The 19,522-nt window shown below is 39.4% G+C and overlaps 1 protein-coding gene across 14 annotated transcripts in view; it reads left to right on the top strand.

Annotated features, from left to right (window-relative positions):
* The first annotated feature begins 133 nt into the window (after positions 1-133).
* Positions 134-19,522, top strand: part of SGCE (sarcoglycan epsilon) — a 69,199-nt gene continuing 49,810 nt past the window's right edge. For 2 of the 14 annotated variants that reach the window (XR_006716289.1, XM_045494812.1), the window contains exons 1-2: positions 162-347; positions 17,378-17,485. Coding sequence is in view for 13 of the 14 variants with exons in the window: in XM_045494812.1 (XP_045350768.1) it covers positions 239-347; positions 17,378-17,485 (217 nt within the window). In the remaining variant the exon portion in view is untranslated. Of the gene's footprint in view, positions 348-17,377; positions 17,486-19,522 lie in introns of all 14 variants that reach the window. The other 12 variants (XM_045494811.1, XM_045494816.1, XM_045494818.1 and 9 more) reach the window with 8 other exon arrangements.

Here is a 19,522-nt window from a genome sequence, read left to right as displayed (position 1 = left end):
GCGCCAAATCCCAGCGTGCTCCGCGGGTTAGGGGGGCGGAGGAGAGCGGGGGCGGGGGTTGGGGGGGATTGGGGGATGGGGGTGGGGGCGATGGCCACGCTACACTGGCCCGCCGCTAGGGGGAGTACGGGATTAAGGAGGGGGTGCAGGATGCTGATGCTGAACTGGCCAAGCTGGGAGGAAAGAAGAAAGGGAGGGGAGGGGAGAATCGAGGACGGCCGGCCTAGTCAGGCCAAGAATGCAATTGTCCCGGTGGTGGGAGCTGGGAGACCCTTGTGCTTGGACGGGACAGGGTCGGGGGACACGCAGGATGAGCCCCGCGACCACTGGCACCTTCTTGCTGACAGGTTAGTGGCCCGCGCGCGACGGGAGGTCCTGGGGCCAACAGGCCGCCGCCTCCCCATCCCCCGCCCGGGTTTGGGGTACCTGGGGGCATTTTCTGGGCGCCAGCCCCTCTTTCTACCCGCATCCTCACGACACCCCTCGTCCAGAACACCCCGCACCCCAATTCCTGGGCCCTGTGAGTCCCTTCTCAGCCTTGACCCCTGGCCTTTTCTTTTTCTCCGCGCCCCCGCGGGCCCCTCCCTGCCCAGAGCGCGCAGAAATTCTGTCTCCAATTTCCATTACCACCGCACCCCCTACCCCTAATTACCAGCCCTGGTGGTGGACCTCTCCCCATCCCTGAAGCAAAGACTTGGGGGTTGTTGCCCATTTTTCTGGGGGTCGTTACCACACGAATGGGGCTCTGCGGCCCGGAGACAAGCCATAGGAAATGGGTGTCAAGCTGCATCCCCTTCCACATAAACATCCTTTTTTTTTCTTTCCTTGAATCCGATCGGGAGGGAACACAAAAATGTGGATTTGAAACACCTAATTCCCCTTCTTCCTAAGAGCATTTCTTGGCGGCGGAAATCTCGTTTTTCTTAGGTTTTACGGAGCAGGGAAGCAGAATCGTGAAATGCTGGGAGCTAAACAGGGCGTTCAGGTCAGGGTTAATCCCGGCTGGGGGCCAGAGACGCTGCAAACAGCCCCGTTTGCCCCACCAAGTGCACTATTTTGAAAAGCAAAAACAATTAAAAACAGCTGTGGATGCCTCCAGTGTGCTTGGAGGCTTCGGAGGCTCCCAGCTATGGCCTTTTAGTGGTGATTACAAGGTTTACACAGAGACCTAGCTCTCTCTGCAACGTTACGTTTTTCTAAGACTTGTAGAGTGAATGAATACATTTAGTCACGGTAACCGCATGTTTAATCCTTTCAAGCGTGTTGCTGAGATTCGGCCACAAATGTTTGTGTGTATTTATGCATATAAACATACATATTTTACTTTAGATAAAATTGCAATGAGTTGCAAACCTCTGAAATACTGATGAAGAAGGACGCTTAAAAAAAAAAAAAAGAGCCATAACGAGGATTTCCATTTAAGCGCCTCAAAGTGTCAGGGTCTGAGAAAAAGGACAATTTGTTGATAATCTTAGAAAAATAAGTTTAAGTTAAAATGGAAAGCCAATTGTCTACAGCTGAGTGAGGTTTCTGAAATGCGGATGACCACATTTGTATTTAAAGGCTAAAATTGAGTATATTTTAGTAACATTGCTACAGATTATTTATACATATAGGATAAATAAGAATTCGACCCATTGTATGTGACAGGGTGTCAGGGATCGCAATTAAAGCTAGCTTTTCTAGGAATAAACAAAAGTGGAACACAATTACTGGGATTTTACTTTTTATCAGAAATGTTGACCATCAGATCTATGAATGAATGAAGTGAAAATTTCCAACAGTGGAAGATGTTTTTCTAGGAAGTTGGGTGAACACAATTATACTTTTTAGAAGTGCCTTTCATCTTAAGATGTTCATCCTTTTCTGCAAGATAAAATTTTAGGATGTCTTATGTTTGCCAGAGTACCATTCTGACTGCCGAACTGTCAACCCCTTAGATGTTTTTTTTCAATCTAGAAAATTTAGTTTGCCTATTTGTTAACTGATAGATATTCTTTATCTAAAAAGTGAGATTAAAAACCAGGATAGATGGTAGGGAAAATAAAAGTTTAAAAATCTATCCCAAGACTTTTAAAGTTTGAATAACTTTGAACCAATTTCATTTTTTATTTCAAAATGTTAACCAGAATTTTTTTGTATAAAAACATCTTTAGTATTATTTTTTATCATACTGAATTTTTATTCACTGTGCAAAATTCAGGAGAATAAAACTCCAGAAAACTGGGAAAAAAATCAAGAAGAAAATCAAGATCACCTGTAACTTCTTCATCCTAAGCTAATCCCCATACACATTATGTGGTTTACTTTTTCAGACTTTCTTTATACATTTACATGTACCAAAATAACATATATTTCTCATAGAGCTACATATGTATGATTCCTAAAAATTAAAAATCAGATCAAATTTATTTTCCTTCATTATTTTCTTTCCAAAGAGACCTAACTGTTAAACAACATTAAATTTACAGAGATTTTTTAAAGGAAATAATATTAATTGCTTTTTCTAATTAAAATTTAAATGAACGTTAGTACATAAATATTTAAAACTGGATAACTGATAATTTCCTCTGATCTCACTATTGTAACATACGCATAGTTATCATTTTGGTGTATTTCCTTGTGTTTTTTATTTCTCTTCATATTAAATAATTTTTATTTTGCTTAGAAATACTTTTCTGAGCAAAAAAAAAAACAACATTGATAAGTAATTATGGTAAGACTTTTCAAATCTGAAACAGCAAAACAATATTAAAAATAAATACAAAAATATAACATTGACAACATTTGTGTTATCTGACAAAACATTAGCCTCCCTCCAATTAATAGACAAGAATTTAAAACACTTTTTTGACATTTATTATTCCTAAGTGAATTTTGGATTTTCTCAGATATTCTCAGTGTTGACTATTTCTTACCCATTTTGCACACGGTTACATGTAAAGCAAAAAAAAAGGTGTTACTGAGCATATTTATTTTATCAAATAATAACTGGGCATTATATTTGGACATTTTAATTCATTTTGATGAGCATTTGCTGTGGATCCATGAAGCTGTTGATTGACCACCTGTATTTAACTTCTAGTGCAATGGGAAAATTGTATTTCAAAACAAAGTAGCATTTTCCCTTGTCAAATACTAGCTAGATTTCTCTTTGGACATTTAACCTATTTTATGACAATTTTCCATCTGTGAAACTGTTGACTTACCTCAAGTATTTAGCCTAATTTCTAGGGTGGCGGGAAAATTGTATTTCAAAACAAAGTGGAATTTTCACTTGTCAAATAATAACTAGATTTTCTAGTTGGACATTTTATGTATTTTGAATGAAAATTTGCTATAGATCTGTGAACCTACTGATTTACCAGATACTTTTGGCTTCACTTTTAGGGTAGTAGACAAAATTTATTTCTAAGCAAAGTAAAATTTTCAGTTGTCAACTGGACTTAGTATTTGCTCATCTTACCTCTTTATTATAAGGGTTTTCCATAAATCTAAAAGCTGTTGGTTTACTGATGTATTTAGCTTAGCTTCTAGGACAATGGACAAATTGTATTTCTAAGCAAAGTGGAATATTCACTTGTCTTGCTATCAGACATTAAAAATAGCAAGAGACAGCACCAGAGAAACCTAGTGAGAGACCATCTCAAAGAGATAAGGGTAACATGTATTCAGTTTCTAACGCTGGTTTTCCACTGAGAAAACCATGCTCTAAACAAATGCTGAGGCAGTAAAGAAACCCTGACATGTTAAAAAATTCTCCATCAAATATTCAGATTGTTTGGGATTCCAATAAGGGCAGGATTTATGGATATTTTCTCCAAAATAACCAGTCACTTTATTTCTTTTTCTTTTTTGATAACTGTACACTTACTCTTACTGACTCCTTTTCTTAAACCTTACCCTTGCCTCAGCTCTAAACACCAAAGTGCAAATCCTACTGCTGATCTTATTTCCTGCTCTTAGTGTAAAAGAGGACTCTAGGTGAATAGATGATATGAGTTTATGTGTCCATTAGAGATTCTTGGGCTGGAGCTCTGTTTTAGTCCAAATCTTCACAGAACTATTAAACATGGTGACTTTTTTTTTTTCCTTTTCATCCTTTTGAACTTCTCCAGCATAGATAAAGAGACAGACATAACAGACAGACAGACATGAACAGACTGAGTCACTCACTCTCTGTCTCTCTGTCTCTGTCTGTCTGTCTCTCTCTCTCTCTCTCTCTCTCTCACACACACACACACACACACACACACACACACACACACACACTTATATATATACCCCATCCAGGCTTTTTCTAAACTTTAGAATACTGTTCTCTGGTTTGCTATCTCTCTGATTTCCAGAAATTTTATGCCAAAAACAGGAAAGCAAAATTTAAAAAAAAAAAAAAAAAAAAAGAAGCTAGTGTTCCTAAGGATCAACAAGTCTTTTTAACTGAATATTTTTGATTGGGGTTTTCAAGTTGGTAGGATCAGATAGAGTCTCAAGTCTCTTAAAGCTGTTTTACATGAACTGCCTCCAAGCAACATTCTCTCTAAGAAGAATTCCTGGTGTCTTCAATTTTTTAAACAATGTAACTATAGTAAACACAGTATTGAATAAAAAACAGTCTCCACAGTCTGACGCCCGAACAGACATTTCCATTGAGGCTCCTTTCCTTTTAGTCTTTGTTCTGTGTGCATATGTAGTTTTCAAAGACTATAATTTTAATATGTATAGTTTTTTTACACGTTGTTTTGAAACATAAGTGAATCTTACTTTCAGCAAAGCATTTGTTAAGGCTTGAGATGCTCTTGTGGGTGAGATGGTGTGTTGACTAGCGGGATTGCTTTGTGGGCATGAGGCAGGCTGAACTAGCACCCTCCAGGTGTGTAGGGTACTGGGTTTGGGTCCAAGAGTGGTCCCTGGAGAAAGATCTAACCCTTTGCCCTGGGTCTTTTGTTTTTCCAGCATTTTTATGAATGACTTTGATGAAGATCTAGGATGCTTGCTTTAAAATCCAGGAATGACTTGAAAAGGGGGAACTGTTACAAGTAGATAACAAGAATTTAGAGTTTAATGTGGTTTAAATAGGCTGTGATGCTATGTGAAAAGATACTTAATAGCAGTAAATGCATCATAATTCATCAGTGTATAAGGAAGAAAGTGACTTAATGTGGTGGCAATCTTTGAGGAAAAAGGTTAATATGAACCAGCAGCATGATGTCTCTGTAAAAGAGAAAAAAAAATCAAATTTAGATTCTGATAATAGTATAGTGTCCATATGTCACAAAAACTAATAGTACCCCACTCTAATTAACCACATCTGTAGTATTGCGTCAATTTCTGGCTGTCACATTTAAAGAGAGACGTTGACAAATTAGACAACTTCCAGAACAGTCCGTGGGGATGATGAGGGGTCTGGCAATCCTGTCATAGGAGGTATCCTCAAAGGGTCTGGAAATGTTTAGCTTGAAGACGAAAAGTAGACATAAACTCTTTTCTGTTTGTTTCGGAAAACAGAACTAGCATCAGTGGATGAAAAGTAGAGCTGGATTTCGACTCCAGACCTTTCTAACAGTGCAGCTCAGCCAGGGACCTTTACTTGGTCTCTTCTTTTAAAATCTCAGAACTATTCACCTTTGATTCAGTGAATATTTAATCTGAAGGCCATGCTAACATTTTTGCGTAGGGCAGCAGAGATACTTGTGATGGAAACATTTTATTTTTTTCTGATAAACTGTCTGAAAAGAATAATCCTCTGTGTTGCAAGTTGATGTCTTACAACTGGAAAGTAGCTGAAACAGGGCAGTTTAACACATTCCTTCCTCCCCTTTCATTGTATTTCAAACTTGAATATCTGAGAAGAGAATTAAAGGGTTTGTTTGTTTGTTTGTTTGTGCCCTTTTTATTTCCCCTGCAAAGTGTTCTGACCTTAACTTGTTTCCTATAGTTATTCCTTTCCTGGTGTTTCTTGCTGCCTGGGAGCTGGCTTCCCGGGCAGAGTGGCCATGGATGATGGGGAGCCCAGGGTTAAGGGGGAGCAACCGCCACTGGCTGCTGGTGCAGGACAGCTAAGCCCTTGGCTGCTGTATCCTCTTACCCTGGGGGAAATGGGGGGCAGTTGTCCCTTCCGCAGTTTTCACCCCTCTTATATGACCTTGCAATACTTAGTTATAATTTTTAGCTTTTCAATTGAAAGTAAAACCTTTCAATCAAAAGTAATTTCCTACCCTGTGGCCTTTTAACTTCTCTCCATTTCAGGTTAGCCTGGATTCTGACCATCTCAGGAGCACACTCAGTGTCTCGAACATGTCTTGTGGCAAATTTTTCTTTCCTGTCCATCTGCCTGTTGATCGTTTATTTTGATTACCATATCTAACTTTGAAAACCTGATTGCTCAAAATTAATTTATAGAGTATGCACACAGGACCCCCCCCCCCTTCTGAGGCATGATAACCTGTAATACATCTGACTCCATGGAAACTATTTTTATGCTCCAGAGCCTTGAAAACTAAGGGTGACTGTGATGAGCGATGTAAAGAAAGAAGAAAATATCCTTCAGTCATCTTTTTTAACCAACTTTTTCCTACTTTTTTCACTCCTGTCTCTCCCCAACCCCCCCAGCCCCATACCCAGAACTTTCTCACTCCAATTGTTAGGTCAGAACCATGGTCACTCTAACTGACTGTGTTAAGTATATTTTTCATGTTAAACAAGTTTGTTCTTATTTTCTGTATCTTTTATAAAAGTGCCATGCACTTTTGTGGGATTGTAATAAGGCACAGGGCAACTTGTAATGGCTCACTTCCCAGTTGTTGAAGATGCCACAGGCGGTCCTGTGCTGAGCTCATATTTCTGAGAGTGAAATGCTCAGAGATGAGCTTCTGGCTTGTCAACGCTCGTTCACCTGACCCACGGGCGGCTATTTGCAATTCCTTGAATGCAGTGATCGCTCCTGCGCCGGGGAAGTAAATAATCCTCAAAGTTAAATTTTAAAAGTTGAAGAAGTTGTCTCAAGAAATAAATAGGTAGTCTCAACACATTAAGTTGTTGGCATGATAATTAATATCATGTTCCTGGAGAAAAATAATGTGGGTAAAGCTAAAGTGCTGTTTTCTTCTAGAGTCACTTGGGTAGAATTTTTTTTTTTTTTTTGATCTTCATCTGAGAATCGTTATGCAATATGTATGCAATAGCGGTTTAAATGTGCTTTATTGCTTACAGAGCGCTCATCTTTAGCATGTCTCACTTTCTACTTAATTGCCTTGGACTAATCAGATTTTTAGAATAGATCCTCAGCATTCTGTACCCCGGGAATTGCCAGGGCATCTGTTGTGACTTCGGAAGGAAGACTTTCTTTCCTGACAAATGAAGCTGTTCATTTCAAAAATGCTTAGGAGTTAGGCAGCTCTGGTGTAAATTCTTCCCCATTCTTCAGTGTTTCACTCATTCATCTGGTCACCGCTCTGATTATTATGGAGATTTGGGGTTTATTGTGAATTTGAAAGGAGAGATCACAGTTAATTTTCCTATAGTAGTTAAAGTGAAATATTTTAGCTTCCGGTTTCTTCAGCAAGAGTCATAGATGTAAAGTTGATCTTTTACCTTGGAATGCAGGAGAAAAGAAAAAAATAGCCCCAATGTTCTTTTGGGGTTTTTCTCTGTTTCTTTCTTTTTTTTTCCTCCTTAGCAAATTGGTAAGACATGTGGTTAAATGATGCTGGTTTTTCTCTCTTATGAAATAGTTAATCAGTGTAGCACCTTTAACATTTGTCATTTTCTCTAGCTATAGAGTTGATTCTAATCAAAGGCCGGTACCGCCGAAGTGGAAACAGAACAGGTTGCTACATGTGCTTATCAAAATCTGAAAGGTTATTTTTTATCTGGCCGTTTTACTTCTAAGAGTTTAGCTTATAGGTACACTTGTGAAAGTGCTCAAAAGTAAAAGTATAAGAATGTTTATTGTAGGGTTGATAGCAATAATGAAAAATTAGAAAAAGGAGTGGTCATCTTTACTAAAAATTCTTTTATTTATTTATTTTCTGGGGGTGTCAACTGGTTTTGAGTCCCCTCTGAGATGCTGGGGATTATAGGGTCCCAACCATTAAGGATCTTTTACGCTAGTGGGGCTGACAGAGATAAATCAAATAATCACACATATAAATGTGCCCTTCGATCTGTGATAAGTGCTACAAACACTACTAGAATTTCTAAGTAACGGATTTAGCCAGGCAGGGGGATTAAGGAAGGCTTCTCTGAGGAAGTATTCAGATCTGAAGGGTGAGTAAATGTTAGTGAGGTGAAGAGGAAAGGTGTATTTGAGGTAAAAGAAGAGCTCTGTAGAGGCCCTGGGGCAGGTTGACTTGGCAAATAAAAGGTGCTGGAAGAAGTCCAGTGGAGTTGGAGCTGACAGAGAAGAGGGAGCCCAACACAAAAGGAGGCGAGCTAGCAGGTCAAGGAGCAGAGTTTGCAGGACCTGTTAGACCGCGTTTAAGAGTGTAATCTTTAGCCTAAAACCTAGGGGAAGTCTTCGGAGGGGTTTAAGCAGGACACGATCAGATTTGCATTTCACAAAGAGCATTTTGGCTGCTTTGTGAAGAAGGGGTTGGAGGGGTCAGAACGGCTTGCAGCACACTCCTTCCAAGGCTACTTTTGTAATCCAGGCTGGAGTTGGAGACCTCCTGAGCTGGTGTGGCTATGGGGGATGAAGCTGGGAGGGACACTTTGAGGAGTAAATAGCAATGGGAGTGGGTCGTGGATTGAATTGGCCGCGGGGATCAGCAGGAGGAGATGTCAGGACGATTTCTAGATTTCTGTCATATTTAGGAGGATGAATGGGGGTGCCATTCATGGGATGAGGAGCACGGTAAGAGGCCCAGGCTTTAAAGGAAAGATCAGGAGTTCTAGTTTGGACGGCTGAGTGCGAGGTGCTGATGTGTAAATTATGATTGAGCCGCACCGGCATAAAGCTATCTATGCAGCCTTCAGATGTGATGTCACGTAAACACATTCAAGATCTATGCTAAGGGAAGGCAGTGTGATCACATTATGTGAAAAAGAGTACAGTGTGTATATGCACGTGTGTATGTGCTCAGACGTACGTCTGTATATGCATAGATGTGAAAAGGTGTAAAGCCCTTTGGGAATGGATGCCCTAGGCACTGGAGGGAGGCCACAGATAGGGGAGAGGGGATTTTGATTTTTTATACCCTCCTGGTTATACTATTTGAATACGTTGCAATGGCGATACAGGGCTTGTACAATAAAGAAAAGTAATGACAGTTCCAAGTAAACAACTGATACGAGAGTCTTTCTCTTTCAGAGGTTTCTTAATTGGAAAATCTTGTAAGCATTGTACTTTTTGTGTTTTTAACAGCATTTTCCTGACAGTTTGACTTCCCTAACCTGGTAGCTCTTACACTCTGCCTTTTAATCCTTTTCCACTAGATTGCACTATTACACTAGATTTCACATAGCCTACATACTATTTTGTATTCTGCCTTTCACTAATTTTATTAATTTCAAAATAATCCAACATTTTGTAGATCAGGACATTAAATTATAATGGTGCATATAACTAGTGCATATATTATGCATCCCTTTTGTTAAGGGTCCCACTGGCGCTCCTTATCCATCTAACGTTTCTGAGATGGAACACAGATAGTCCTGTTTCCGGGCAGTGGAAACCCGGTATGTGCTTTGGTCAGGCTATTTGAGCAAAGGAATAAAACTACTAAGAGAAGTGGACAACTGTCCCTTCTCCATTATTCTATCAAATCAACACTTCTTTTATTGGGTATTTAATTTTCGCCCCAATTTTGATATGTATGATGCAAAGTTGATTCTTGTGCCTGTGCAGATTTTGCTTCTGTTGTATTATTTGCTCAGAAAAAGAAAACAAAACACCTAAGAGTTTATGAGAGTCAGAGCTAGCACGTATCAGTAGAACTCGCTTCTAATTACATCTGGCTTTCCTCTGAAGGATTAGGCTACAGCTCTTGTCCATCATACCATGGCCAATGCCATCATCTTAGTCTTCTGGGAGGCCACATGGAGTTGGGGGGTCATTGGAGCCCCTGGGCTGTTGGCTCTGCTCATCAGCAGCCTCCAGCATTTACTACATGCAGCTATAGAAATATCACTTTTCATGTGTCTTATGACCATGAGAACAAAAAAGAGAAGCTTAAGTCTGTAGTGCCAATTGTCACATTTTTTTTTTTTCATTTAAGTGTCTACTTTTTAAGAAATCACGTTTAAAGGAATCCAAAATTTCCTTCACTGAGCCTAGGTGGCTCAGTCGGTTGAGCACTGACTTCGGCTCAGGTCATGATCTCACAGCTGTGAGTTTGAGCCCTGCGTCAGGCTCTGTGCTGAGCTCAGAGCCTGGAGCCTGCTTTGGATCCTGTGTCTCCCTCTCTCTCTGCCCCTCCCCGACTCCTGCTCTGTCTGTCTCTCACTCTCTCTCTCAAAAATAAACTTTAAACAAATTTAAAAAAAATAAGATTTCCTGCATATTAGTTGAAGATTAAATGTAATAATAGCTCACATTTTTCTGAGAACATCATTATGTGCAAAGCACTCTTTTGAGGGTTTTAAATGTATTGCTTAATACTAACAACATCCTTATGAAGCGGGCACTATACTGTCCTTACCAGATGAGGAGACTGAGGTACAGAGATATTGCATAACTTGCTCAGTGGACAAAAACTGGGATTTCAACCCACTCTTCAGAGACTCTGATACAAAACACTACCTTTCTGTATTCCAACTTTATTTTACTCCAAAGACTAGTATCTTACCTTGCTTATGCTAAAATTATAAAATTCAAATAATTTTCAAACATATTTAATAATTACTTATGTTTTGCCCTGCTGGACTCCTATTTTAACAAAGTTTGGAGGCTTCTTATTTTGGCATTCCTAGGTTTAAAATCCTGCTGTTACACTTCTCTTTAGAGGATCTTTTCCTGAGGTTGGAGTGGATAGTCCTTCTCAGCAAAGCCTTTTTCCCCCATAGTTTCCAACTTTTTAATTTTCCTCTTTTAATGAATCGTGTGTGTGTGTGTGTGTGTGTGTGTGCGTGTGTGCGTGCATGCCCATGTGTGCAATCATGCACATAATGCATGGAATTAATTTTTATGGGCATTGCCTCATTGCTAGTTATTTCTAATCCAGCAGTCAAGGGAAACTTACTTTTTCTAGAAAGAAAAATAAGTTGAAGATGATGGACTAGTAATAATATTTCAAAATACATTTAAAAGTATGTAGTTTATAAATTGCTTTTCCATTTAACCATTTGGGGTTAGTATTGATGGAGTAGATGATACGGACTTTGCAGTAAGCCAAGAAATAAGTTCAAAGTCCAACTCTGCCACTTAGTATACTTATGATCCAGGGTATGTTCCATAATTTCCCAAGTCTTTTTATCCTCAGTGAAAAATGGAACTAATAATACCTACTTCCCATAGTTGATAATGTAACGATTATCAGTTAATATGTATAGACTCTTAGTGTAGTGCCTCTCACTTATTCAAAACGCAGTAGCTAATGATAATGTCAATGCACATTTCTAGAGAGAAGAATATGAAAACATCTTAATATAAGAGACAATTTTAAAAGTATTAAGGATGTTGCATAAAGGAAGGGAAGAAAAGATATAGAGGGCCAGGAAGCAGCATAGCGACGTGGGGAAAGCAGACAGATGTCAGGGACATGAGCTATCTATCTAGTTTATGAAAACAAAGTCTGTGCCCCCTTCAAGTGAAATATGAAAAGAGACAGAGGAGACAGTGGACAGAGAAAGACATGACAGTTTGGTTCTAAGGTGAGTGTGTTAATCAGATTAAATTTCATTTGGCATTCCCTGCTGTTTACTTGGACAGCAATGGCAGAGTAAATCGTTATTTATTATTTCTTTCCCTTGACATTCTGATTAGCTCATCAGCAATCAGTCACCATTCACAGCTCTTCAATTGCTTTTATTAAATAACAAACCCCACCTCCTCAAGTCCGCAAATTATTCAGGTTTGGGAAAGAGTAATGTCTCTTTGGAGAGTGCTTGCTCCAGGCCAGATGAAATGTAGTCAGTCACGGTGCTACAAGACTCAGAATAAATCGTGGGATCTTAAGACGAACTTTAAGTATTATATAGTTTCAAGGGAATTTAAGGGCATGCCAGCCACCTTTGGATTAATTCAGACTTTGATGATTTTTGAGAGAGAGCTGTTGAGGAATTGGTTAAATTGTGTATGCCAGCTAATCATGTGAATGTCTTCTTAGTTTGGGCAGTGTAAACGCAGTAAGCATGTTATTCTTTGCTTTTGTGTTTATGCATCAGAGCCAAACTCACATCCAGGTACAATTGTTGCAGAGATTATCATGAACCCGGTGAGCACAGTGGAGTTTCTTTCAAGATTTCTGAGGATGGTCTGTTATCTTTGGAAAGAGTCCAAGAACCGGTCCATACAGGTTGAAATTTTTTTGCATATTAGATTTAATCTTGATAAGTTATGTATAGAGTAAATATTCTTAAATTGAGTTGTGTTTTCCCATGCTAACTAAGGAAATTTGTTCTCACAGAAAAAGAAATGCTTTGGTCCTTTTCTAACAAAAATCAAACTTTAAAATGGTAGCTTTTTTCAGCGAATATCTGCATTTGTCATTGCACAGATTATAGTAATTTTCTATACAAGAAGCTAGTCAGGGGCGCCTGGGTGGCGCAGTCGGTTAAGCGTCTGACTTCAGCCAGGTCACGATCTCGTGGTCCGTGAGTTCGAGCCCCGCGTCGGGCTCTGGGCTGATGGCTCAGAGCCTGGAGCCTGTTTCCGATTCTGTGTCTCCCTCTCTCTCTGCCCCTCCCCCGTTCATGCTCTGTCTCTCTCTGTCCCAAAAATAAATAAACGTTGAAAAAAAAAAAAATTAAAAAAAAAAAAAAAAAAGAAGCTAGTCAACTGGATCCATGGTCTTGGACACACAATTAAAAACAAATAGTTATTTCCATGTTATTGAGATTTCTCCCTCAAGGTGTGAGACTTGAATGTGGAAGCAGGCACACCATCCGTGGCGTTGTGTCTTGCCTTTAGTGACACTGTCTGGCGAGTAGAGTCATATAAAAGTTGTCTTTTTATTTAGATTTATTGGACTACTGTCTTCTGTGGTCAGAGTGGAACTTTAAATGGATTACTCTGAACTTTTAAAAAAAAAATGAATATGCTCAAAGCAATGCTGGCTTTAAAATAGAATGATGCTGGTGGAATGTGTTTAAACTCTTACACTGCTTCTATTTTTTAATGACTGAAGCACCAATCAAATTTGTCTTTTGAATCTTGTAAAAGCCAACTGGACTACCCTTATATAGGACCTAGAACGTATGAGCAATGATAACTTGTTCACCTGGCAAGGACGTGACAGAGTGGAAGAAAAAAAAATCCCATAGATTTAAGTTATCTTAGTAAATTCTTTAAATCACCCATAAAGTACAATATATGTAGTTTTGTGTGTATAACCCTGAACAATTCTTTTTTTTTTTGTATTTTTATTTAAATTTTTTTAACTTATATCCAAGTTAGTTAGCATATAATCCAACAATGATTTCAGAAGTAGATTCCTTAATGCCCCTTACCCATTTAGCCCATCCCCTCTCCTAGAACCCCTCCAGTAACTCTGTTTGTTCTCTATATTTAAGAGTCTTTCATGTTTTGTCCCCCTCCCTGTTTTTATGTTATTTTTGTTTCCCTTCCCTCACTGAACAACAATTCTTATGCATACATAGTCTGAGAACTACTGGGCTAGAATAAAGGAGGGAACAAAAGGGGTGCTATCTGGATATTCAAACCATTCTTTTTTTTAAAAAAAATTTTAATGCTAATTTGTTTTTGAGAGAGAGAGCATGAGTGAGCAGGGGAGGGGCAGAGAGGGAGAGGGACAGAGCATCCAAAGCAGGCTCAGCACTGACAGCAGACAGCCCTCACACTCAGCAACTGTGAGATCATGACCTGAGGTGAAGTCAGACGCTTAACTGACCCAGTCACTCCAAACTGTTCTTTATGGTAACTCTCCAATCCATGGAAAAGTGGAGGTAGGAGTGGATAAAGTTTTCAGTTCTATGGTCAGCCTTACATTTGGCACATATGATGTGACTCAGTGAATATCCTATATACCCTTGGGTTTTGTAGGTCTTCTGTCAGTCTTCTAGAGTTCATATTGTGTATGAGAATTACCTGATAAAACTGTGTAACCCACGTACCTACACTCTCCATGTTGGAGTTATGAATATGTGCTTAAAACATTTTTTTGTTACGAATTTTTTGGGGTATGAATATGTATTTTTAGAGAGTTGCCCAAATGATTCTTCTGTGACCAGAATGTAGTCTTTGGAACCCAGTGATCAAGAGAATGCAGTGGGGGTGGGGGAGATATTTGGCCACAAGAGGCCATGGACATTTCTGATCCTATTTTAGCTTAAATTATTTAGGGAGTAACGACTGTGTTTTTCACCTAGATTTAAAAGGAAACAATTTGGGACTCCTGGGTGGCAGGGTCAGGTAAGGGTCTGACTCTTGATCTCAGCTCAGGTCTTGATCTCAGGGTCATGAGTTCAAGCCCCGCATTGGACTCTGTGCTGGGTGTGAAGCCTGCCTAAAAAAAAATAAAAATAAATAAAAGGACATAACTTCAGTTATTAAGCAAATCAACCATTTCTTAGAAGGATCATCCAGAAGATTGGTCTTTCAGTAGATATAAAATTAGTACACTTACGTTTGCATATTTTAAAAATTAAATACCCATCAAGTCATTTATTTGCTTGGGGTGCTAGGGCCTTTGATTTCCACCTGCAGGCATCACTGAAATGTTCACCTGAGGTTTTGTTTGCCTCTTTGTTAGTTTTTAATAACTTGGGTGTTGAATTGTATTCTTTTTTTCCATTTTGGAAGGGAACTCAGTATTTCTCATCATTTAATTAAAGTTCAGAATTTTATTCAAAATTCAGTTTAAAAAGGAAATACACATTTCATCTCTTAGGGTGAAGAACCCCTTTCAACATGAAGCTTCCTGTACTCCTGCTGATGTTTTTATCTTCACTTGTCCATAGTTTCTGATTTGTGAGGTATTTTCTTTACTTGTAAATGCTGGTTTCGCCCATTCTAGTTTCTCTTGCATTGTGTCTCATCAGGTTTGCTCCCTTTCTTTATCCTTAGTCTGCCTGTCTCCTTGCGTCTTTTCCCGAGCTGAACAAAATCTGTTTTCCCACACTCAGATAACCTGCCCTCTCTCCGCCTTGCTATGTCGCCGTCTATCTATCATATCATTTAATCTTTTTGCTCCCCTATCCCTGCCAATGTTCTTAAGATTAACTATATTTGCTGCATCTATATCTTGACCTTTTGCGGTTTGGTTTCTATTCTTGTCACTTTGTTGCAACTCCACTTTCAAGGAGTCCCTGGTAACTTCTCATTTTACACAGACTAGCAGTCTTTTCTAAACTCTCATTCTCTTTGACCTTTTTGCAGTATGTGAGGATGTTGATTCCAGTCTCCTTGATATCTCTTGTGTTGACATATGTGACACATCAGGCTCAGTTGTCCAACCTCTCTGACTGCCTCTGCTGCTCTTTGCTGAATCATCCTCTGTGCTTGCTATATAAATGTATTTATTACCATGTTCTTCTGCCTTTGCTGTCCCAGCCACTTATTTTTGCGTTCCTTCTTGATATATTTCAGCTCCAGAAGCTAGGACAAAATTGTAGGGTATACCCTGGGGGATTCCTGGACTGAGCTGAACCCAGAGGGACAATACCTGAGATGGTTAGAGGAAGGGAGAATGTGTTGGAGACCCAATGTTGTAGGTAGGAAAATCGTACCCGAATATCATGTCTAAAAGGTAAGGATGAGGGGTGCCTGGGTGGCTCAGTCGGTTAAGCATCCGACTTCGGCTCAGGTCATGATCTCGCGGTCCATGTGTTCGAGCCCCGCGTCAGGCTCTGTGCTGACAGCTCAGAGCCTGAAGCCTGTTTCAGATTCTGTCTCTCCCTCTTGCTCTGACCCTCCCCCGTTCATGCTGTCTCTCCCTGTCTCAAAAATAAATAAACGTCAAAAAAAATTAAAAAAAAAAAAAAGGTAAGGATGAAAAATGAGGGAGTAAGCAGTAAGAGTGGTGGTTCGATGATGGGAAATAGAATAGATGAATGGCTCAAAAACACGAAGGTGTATCTTCTCCAGATCACCTGGTATATGAGGGTGCCTAGTGCATGTGACCTGGGAGCATGGTCTCTTTAAAGAATTATGCTCGGGTTTTGGCTTCAATAATCATTCCTCTGGGGATGAATTTCCAATCTGTATCTGAAACCCCATTAAGTTCTCTTATGAACCAGAGTTCTATTTCGATCTTTCTCTTAGACGGTTTCACCTGGATATTCCAAGTGATACTCCGGACTTAATATATCTCAAATTAAATTTATCATCTTCCTCCTAAAACTGACTCCTTTTGGGGGGATTCCTAATGTATCACTATTTTGTGTCATTCTGGTTCAAAAAGTCAAAACCATCTTTGACTCCCCTTTTAACTAACCCACATGCGGCAATTTGAAAACTTTGTCAGTATTATCTGCATGATGTCATGTAACTGGCCCCAGCTTTATTTTCCTTTTGCTTCAACCACTGATTTATGGGCTCACTGCTACCCTACACTCCAGAGATAGCCTCCTATTTATTAGCCCTTAATCCCAATTCTGCTCATTTCTGCCAATGTAATGTTTCCAAAACTCAACTGTAAAATTTCTTTTTTTTTTTTAAGTTTATTTATTTTGAGAGAGAGAGCTTTTGCAGTGTGAGTGGGGGAGGAGCAGAGAAAGAGAGAGAGAGAGAGAGAGAGAGAATCCCAGGCAGGCTCTGTGCTGGCAGCTGCACAGGCCCAGTGTGGGGCTTGAACCCACAAAACCATGAGATCATGACCTGAGCTGACACCAAGGGTGGGACGCTTAACTGACTGAGCCACCCAGGCGCCCCCTCAACTGTAAAATGTAAAACATACTTTAAACTTATCACAACACCCCTATCCAGGGATTATGGCTCCCCCCTGAGGGTTTTGTAGTACTCTCTCTACCACTGTGTATATGTGTAATGATTATATCCATATATATTTCATTCATATTTGTGTACATGAATGATCAATCCCTGAAGATTGTGGACTTGTTGAGTTGCAGAACCTGTATCTTGTTTACCTTACATCCTTACATATTCCTTGTAGTGACACACAGCAAATATTTATTAAATGGAATTAAACAGCTAATGGGCTGAAAGGAATCTAATCCCAGTTAATAGTAGCTGATCTGTGATAGTCATTTTAATGTGACATTAATTTCATTTTTTGTGCATTTGTTTTATTCTGAAAAGCTTTTTTATTAAGCTGTGCTGGTGGCATAAATGGAACAGTTAACTGGAAGACCAGACAGGCCAACAATTATATTTTCAGCAGAAAAATGACTGGTGGGAAGAAAGATGGTGAGTTTAGGTGGTAAATCTAAATCCCCTTTGGGGGGTCAATTAAATGTTCGCTTCCAGTATCCCATTTGCTTTTTTAGTCATGTGTGGATTTTTTTTTTTTTTGGTAAGTCAGTCTGAAAAAAATCAGATTTTGTTTTCCTAATCTTCTAAAACTTCTGATCCTCTATGTTCTTAATCCATTATTTTCTAATTTTTTTTCCTTTGCTGTAGTTTGCCTTTTTTTTTAACTAAAAATAATTCTTGTTTTTAACCTATTGTGACCCTTATCCAGTCATTACCTTGCCACTTATAAAAATTGTCCCAGTGTGGTTATTATAACAATTTATTTACAACATTGAAAAACATTAAGAAGCACATTTAACATAAATCATTTTAAAAACAGTATTTATTCAACCTTAGAAAAATGGTCATAAAATATTTTGGCTAATTGTGGATGGTTTTTTGACTGATTTTTTTGTTGTTGCAAAACCAAATTGATATGTTTTGCTATTAAATAATTAGATGGCACTTACTTTCTATTGGAAAGATGACCTGACCCTTGGATGATTTTTTTTTCCTAAATTTTTTCTTCCCTATCATAAATGTGTCCATTAGCAATATGCCAGGACCTTTGAAATAATGCATTTCATCAGGGAGAAAAAGACTTACTTAATAACCAAAGATGAGTTGTTTTCAAAATGCTGATTATCATCATAAGCTTTCACTTAACATTTCTTGATTATTTGCCTTTAAGATCTCTGCCCACCACCCCCCACCCCAACCACACATATGCACATACACAATTTTGGCTATATGTGCTCCTGCATGTTTGCATGTAGCCTGGTTTCCATAACTTTGGGGCAACCAAAGTGTCTATAAAAATAGCAATTTAAAAATGTGTTTAGAAGAGAAGTAATTTTATGTGATAAAAATGGCTTTACTGCCATATAACAAATCCTGGGTACCTTGTAGGATTCCTGGCTTACCTCACTCTCTTCATACAGCTCCAAAATTAGAGGTCACTAGCTTTATTCCAGCTAGCGCCAAATTATTCCTTAGCTGGAATCATCCACTTCCAGGTCTGTTTCACAGTAAGACAGAGGCTTCCAATTTTCTACTCTGCTGTTTTTGAAACAAACCCGCAAGTATCTTTGCATTTTTAAAGGAATTTTGATTGGTAATATCCATAATGAAACATAGAGTTTTATAACAGTAACTTCCCATGAGAAGATCACAAAACTTTGTTTTAAAAAGCACTAAAAAATGCATTTGTTCCAGGACCGAAGCCCATCATCTCAGAGTCCTTTCCCCACACCTTCCTTAGATATTCTCAAGGGATTCCTCCTGGTTTCTTCAAGGGAATTACCCATGATGATCATCAGTATCTGGCTGCTTCCTTATTCAAGCTGAGGGCCCTCAGCTTCTTAGGCATATCCCCTCTTCCTGTTTTCTGATCTTCCTAGTTATGGCCCCAGATGACTCTCGGTGTTGCCATCTGCAATGTACTAAATCTCTTCATCTCCCGAGGCCTTGGGACTTGCTCTGCTTCCTGGTGCCCCACATGAGATCACCAAAAACTCTCCCTTTGGACTTCACACCATTCTGCACTAAATTTACAGTCATCCATTCTTTTTTTCTTCAGTTTCTTCTCTTCCACTTTGATCTCTAGAGCTGTTATCTTTGAGCATGTCCCTCCATTTCCTACTTGATTTGCCAAAAAGGTGTTCCACAATAAGCTGTTGAGCCCCGATGAGTCATCTGCTGTGGTGCTTTCTTTCTTTCTTTCTTTCTTTTTAATGTTTATTTATTTTTGAGAGAGAGAGAGAGAGAGAGACACGGAGCATGAGTGGGGGAGGGGCAGAGAGCAAGGGAGACAGAGAATCAGAAGCAGGCTCCAGGCTCCCAGCTGTCAGCACAGAGCCCAATGAGGGGCTCGAACTCACGAACCACGAGATCATGACCTGAGCCGAAGTTGGACGGACGTTCAACCGACTGAGCCACCCAGGTGCCCCTGCTGTGGTGCTTTCTTAGTAAAATGTGCGATTCCAAGATCTT

This window comes from Leopardus geoffroyi, chromosome A2 (assembly GCF_018350155.1).
Source record: "Leopardus geoffroyi isolate Oge1 chromosome A2, O.geoffroyi_Oge1_pat1.0, whole genome shotgun sequence".
NCBI classification, from domain to species: Eukaryota; Metazoa; Chordata; class Mammalia; order Carnivora; family Felidae; genus Leopardus; species Leopardus geoffroyi.
Note: the sequence above shows the minus strand (reverse complement) of the source record. Positions and strands in the feature narration are given on the sequence as shown.